Source organism: Lichenostomus cassidix, chromosome W, assembly GCF_008360975.1.
Source record: "Lichenostomus cassidix isolate B80296 chromosome W, HeHo_3.0, whole genome shotgun sequence".
Taxonomy (NCBI): domain Eukaryota; kingdom Metazoa; phylum Chordata; class Aves; order Passeriformes; family Meliphagidae; genus Lichenostomus; species Lichenostomus cassidix.
This window is the reverse complement of record NC_139510.1, coordinates 19,686,618-19,692,366: the sequence shown is the minus strand read 5'-3', so window position 1 is coordinate 19,692,366 and position 5,749 is coordinate 19,686,618. Positions and strand designations below refer to the sequence as shown.

The 5,749-nt window shown below is 44.7% G+C and overlaps 1 protein-coding gene across 1 annotated transcript; it reads right to left on the bottom strand.

The window, feature by feature from the left end:
* Positions 1 to 281: 281 nt before the first annotated feature.
* LOC146425641 (uncharacterized) lies at positions 282 to 5,159 on the bottom strand. The gene is made up of 2 exons (XM_085041491.1): positions 4,911 to 5,159; positions 282 to 1,709 (listed from the first exon to the last, which is right to left on the bottom strand). The coding sequence occupies exons 1-2, from the start codon at positions 5,157 to 5,159 to the stop codon at positions 282 to 284; spliced, it is 1,677 nt and encodes a 558-aa protein (XP_084897617.1).
* Between the last annotated feature and the right edge of the window lie 590 nt (positions 5,160 to 5,749).

Here is a 5,749-nt window from a genome sequence, read left to right as displayed (position 1 = left end):
ATATTTGAACTAAGAATTAGGACTTAACTATAATGGAATCTAAAATTGATATTACTTTAACAACTTAACGCTAACAAGATTTAAAACTTAACAGAATTTAAAATTAACATCACTTAATATTACTTAACAGAATCTTAACTTTAATAGAACTTACAACTTAATAGAATTCAAATCTACTATTACTTAACTTTAACAGAATCTATGCTTAATCAAAAGTACTTAACAGGTAATTTAAATTGTTCAATATAACTTTACAACTTATGGTCTAAGTGCTACTTAGCCTAACAGTGATCTTGCTCGCACAATTCTTCTAATAAATCATGTCCGTGATCTTTAAGCCATTGTGTAACAATTCCCCCTTTTCTCTTTTGGGCGAGCAAGACTCCGTCAGTTGTTTGATCAATTTGTTTAACAACACACTTATAAGTAATTTTTACTACAATAACTATTAATATAAGAATCAATAACCAACGTAGACCTTCTTTAATCAAGGGTATCAACCATGGTGACAGACCTCCAAACAGGGATGATAACCATTTGTCTAAGGGATTGACATCAACTGTAATTGTGGAGGTATGCTTTTTCAACCACTCTAATTGCTTATGGATGGAATTGCTATGATCTGACAAATTAAAGCAGCACATCCCCTCAAAGTCTTTACAACCATGGCCTTGAGCTAATAATAAGAAATCAATAGCAGCTCGATTTTGAAGCACGGCATGTCGCAAACTCTTTTGGTCCAGCAGCAATTGGGAAAGGATATTAGTAGTAACATTTGCTTGTTTAACTGTCCAACATGCAAGTTTTTCAATTTGCCTGAGGGCTCTTGCAGCAGCTATTCCGGGGGTAAACAGGGAGGTGAATACTTTAGCTGTTACTGACCATAATTCAACATCATCTTTGCACCGTGAATTCAATTGGTGAGACAGAGAGCGCCGTTGGCGTTTTGGCTCGGCGACTACGCTAAGCCACATGCGCTGGTTGGGTGCTAAAAGAGTTAGTTCTCCTAAATAACATGGCCCTCCAAAGATGTTATGAGGGACTCCTTGCCATGCTCTATCTCCGCATATTAGAAATACAGATGGGGGTAACGCTTTTGGCGTTCCGTTGTTCCAAATCGTAATTGGCGATTTCTTTATTTCAGCTCCCAAAGCACCCAAACTTTGATTAGCAGTGTTGTTACTTCCGCAATAGCCGCCTTTAACATTGTATGAATAATCTGCTATATTTATCGGGCTGACATTTGTCCAGCCTTTGTTAAGATAACTTAAAGTTAGATTTTGTTGTCTATTTCCAAACCAAATGCATGTTTGGGTCCAATTGCTGGAGGTATTACCAATTTTCATGGACCCCAAGAGATGTAACTCCTCTGGGTCCCAAGGCAAGGTAGTATTTAAGTGATTGATTAGGTTTGCAGCACACCAAGAGGTGCTTTTTGCTATAGAACATTTAAGATAGGTGCTATAATTGCTAAACGCCTCAAAACTGAACAAAGGCACACCGACTAAACATGTTTTAAATGGTGCAGTAGCTGATTGCAAACTGAGGCAAAATTCTGGGTTATGCGTAGCACTGGCCCAAGTCACCCACAGGTTCTGTCTTTCTTCAACCTTCGTTATGAGGGTCGTGGCTGAGCCTGATATTAGAGCCTTGATCGCTAGCAGCACGAGGAACAGCTTTGGTCCACTTCGCAGGGACCCACTGTGTACCTGTGGATGTAAGCACACACATGTAACCACGCCCTATATATTTCACTTCTGCTGGGCCTCGCCACAGGCCTGAACACGGGTCGCGATACATGACCATCATGGGTTCCTTATGCTCTGCAGCAGGAGCTCGGCCATGCACTTGTGCGGGAGGAGAATCCTGGTCTGAAAAAATACACAAATAGTTTAACACAAACAATGTTTTAGCTAGCCTTTCACTAACATCTCGAACATCATTAAATTTGTCTAAATATCGTTTTAGAGTCTGATTTGCTCGGTCAACAATGGCTTGTCCCGTTGGTGAATGGGGAATGCCCGTTACATGCTTGACCCCCCACTGTTGACAGAATTGTCGCATTTTTTCACCGCTATATGCGGGCCCATTGTCGGTCTTGATCTGCTGCGGCACTCCCATAACTGCGAAACAACTTGTCAAATGCCGTATGACGTGGGTGGCCTTTTCTCCTGTTTGAGCTGTGGCCCACAAAAATCTGCTGTATGTGTCAATTGTAACATGCACACACTTTAATCGACCAAACTGAGGGACATGGGTAACATCCATCTGCCAAAGTTCGCAAGGGCCTAACCCTCGTGGATTTACTCCAATTCCTAGGCCTGGTCCATGATGGCTACAACTTGGACAAGCTCTGACAATGCCTTTTGCTTCCTCCATAGTAATCTTAAATTGGTGGAAGAGTCCCTTGGCATTTTGATGAAAAGTGTTGTGAGCTTCTCTGGCCTTAACAAATTCGTTCAGTGGCACCACTACTGAAACTAAACGATCTGCTCTCTCATTGCCTTCCCCAAGGCCTTTTGACCATTTGTGGCTTCGTATGTGAATGACAGCATAGGCGCACTCTCGCTGATAAATTGCAGCCTGCAGCTGTCTCAATAGTTCGAAAAGTCGTTTGTTTTGGCAATCTTTGAGCCGGGCATCTTCGATACGCTGTACTATGCCAGTGACATACATGGAGTCAGAAATTACATTTAACTCCGTAGAGTGCCAGTTCACAAAGGCCCAAACGACTGCTGCCAGTTCCAATGTTTGCAGTGAATCTTCTTCTTTCGCCGGTAATATGTGATGATGCCATTTGCCGTCTTGCATCCAAGTTGCTGCTGCACGTCGAGATTTCCGTCCTGCATCTGTAAAAACTGTCACTGCGTTTTGCAATGGGCGCTCACTCCTTTTTGGTATTGTAATCCAATCTTGGTTACTCACCCAACGCAGGGTGGTAGATCGCAGTGGCTCCACTTTAATTTCCACTGCTTGAGACAGTAGGCTGATTTGCAGTGCTTGCGAATTCTGAAGATACCACTCGAGGTTTCGTCGTTTCATCGGCAGGTAAATGGTTTCCGGCTCTTGGCTTGTTAACTGTAAAATCCTGGTGCGACCCTTCTGGATCAATTCTGCTATGTTTTCAACCTTTTGTTGAATTGTAGTTTTGGGCTGGATGCTAGTGAACAGCCATTCCAATATTTTCACCTTGTTCTCCCTCTTTTTATTTTTGCACTGCGTAAGTGCACCAAGGATTTGTTTTTCGCCGCTTAAAATTGTAAGGTCTACTGGAATGTCCGGGTCACAACGATCAACCCAGCGTTGTGCAATTTGTGTGCCGATTTTTTGAATAATCTGCTGTTGCAGCGGGGTTGGATGTACTGTCCGTGCTGGATCGGTGCCTTGTAGCAGTGGTCGCAAGGCATCAATGTCATCGTTTGAAATGCCAATAACTGGACGTAACCATTGAATATCGCCTAGGAGGCGTTGTGCGTCATGTAATGTCTTCACATGTGTGTTAAGCTGTAATTTTTGTGGTCTCACATGCCCCTGTGTTATTTGCCATCCTAAGTATTTCCAAACAGGAGAACGCTGGATCTTTTCAGGGGCAATGGTTAGTCCATGTCTGCTTAATTGTTGTTGAAGCATATTTTCTTGTTCGCCAGTAAAAGCTGAGGCCTGGGCAAATAAAATGTCATCCATATAGTGGTAAATCACTGTTTCAGGCCATACTGTACGAATGGGTTGTAATGCATTGGCTACAAACAGTTGGCACAGGGTGGGGCTATTTTTCATTCCCTGTGGCAGAACAGTCCATTCGAATCTCAAGAAAGGGGCTTCTCTGTTAATTGTTGGTAGGGTAAAAGCAAATCACGCAGTGTCCACTGGATGCAGCGGAATTGTAAAAAAGCAGTCTTTCAAATCAATGATTAACAGGTGCCATCCCTCAGGAAGCATGGCAGGGTTTGGCAATCCAGGTTGGAGGGCCCCCATTGCCTGCATTTGGGCATTAACTGCTCGCAGGTCATGTAACAGTCTATACTTGCCGGATTTTTTCTTGATGACAAAAATGGGCGTGTTCCAAGGGCTCGTGGAAGGTCGCAGGTGTCCTTGTTGCAATTGTTCTTGCACCAACAACTGTGCTTGTATTAGACTTTCCCCTTTTAGCGGCCACTGCCCTATCCATACAGGCTTGTCTGTTGTCCATGTGAGCTGGATCGGGAAAGTCCATCTGACAGCGACCGCTGGGGAAAATGCTGATTGGTTAACACGAGTCCCAGTTGGTCTAGCACATCCCGGCCAATTAAGGCATTCACCTTTTTTGGTAAGGGCATAATAGTTACATGAACTGTTGCCACCCTGCCCTCGATTGCTACTTGAATTGGGTCAGAGCTCCGCTGTACTGAAACTGATCCCCCAACGCCTTCAATTCCACTCAAAGTATGGTGATGTGGCCATTCAGTTGGCCAACAAGCAGTAGACATTATCGTAATATCTGCACCTGTATCAAGTAATGCTGGCAGTGTTTGGGAGATTTCTCCCCGAGTCCAAGTAGTTTCCACAACTGGTCGTTCTGTTAATGGAACTGTTAACATTGCAAGTTCTCCTGTAGAGCCAAATCCACCGGTTCCACGATCCACGAGTGCCTCGTGTTGTTGCATCTGTGCAACCATTTGCGGGAGCGGGACGAGTTGAGCTAGTCTTGTATTTTTAGGAATATAAATGGGGGGAAACATAGTTTGCACCATGATGTGAATTTCACCTGTAAAATCAGCATCAATTATCCCTGGTAAGACGAACAGTCCTTTTATGCTAGCAGATGAACGACCCACTAGGAGCGCGCCCACAGGTTCGTTGTTAATGCAAAGCGGGCCTTGAATCCTAGTGGGAACTTTTACAGGGCGTAAATCGATGATTGTTACACCTACTGCTGTTGCCAGGTCCAGGCCGAGGCTTCCCTTGGTGGCAGGTCGGAGGATGCTTGCTGGTCGAAGGGATTGACGGCGGGCGAGCTCATCGGCGGAGATGTCGTTGTGTATGAAGGATGAGGTGGTGGGATAGTCGCGGGGGTGAGGACTGGAGCTGCTATTTGTGTCGGGGCGCGGCGGCTGGACGCGCTCTTCTTCGCGTTTCCCGATCGCCGACAAGCTAGCGTGGCGTGGGTATCGTTGTTGCATTTCTTACACCAGACTGGATCTCTACATTGCTTCTTTGTGTGTCCTTCAAGCCCACAACGATAACACCTCGTACTTTTCCCTAATCTTTCCCCTCCTGCAGGCGAGCTAAGGGGTCGCAGTGGCCCTAAAGCAGCAAAGGCTTGAGACTGTGCTTGGGCTAATTTCTCTCCTAGCTTATCTCCCATAGCTGTCACTAACTCTGCTACAAATGCCTGGGTGCCTACCGGTACACGACTCATTCGTTCTAACATCATTTCCAGGGTAGCATTTACGGGCAGTGTGACAAGAATACTTTTCGTTTGCTGGTTACAATTTTCTGTCACACACTGGCGCAATAATGCTCCTGACATCCATGGTTCTACCCCAGCATTCAGTATTGCAGCTGAGACTTTATCAACAAAGCTAGCAAAAGACTCATCTCTGCCTTGTTTAATAGACATGTAGGATGGTGTGGGGGGGGTAGTGTGCACTCTGAAAATAGCATCTCGTGCAGTTCGCATGGATTCTATTAAAATGTCTGGACCCAATTGTAATTGTTCAATAATTGTAGCCCACCGGCCTTGGCCCATTAATTGTTCTGGAATGACCCC

Bases quoted from the DNA above. Each gene is read 5' to 3' on its own strand.
- LOC146425641 (XM_085041491.1), bottom strand. From the start codon at position 5,159: ATGCAACAACGATACCCACGCCACGCTAGCTTGTCGGCGATCGGGAAA. The intron at 1,710-4,910 runs GTAGGTGTAACA...TTACATCCACAG, and splicing joins GCCTGGACCTGGCAACAGCA to GTACACAGTGGGTCCCTGCG.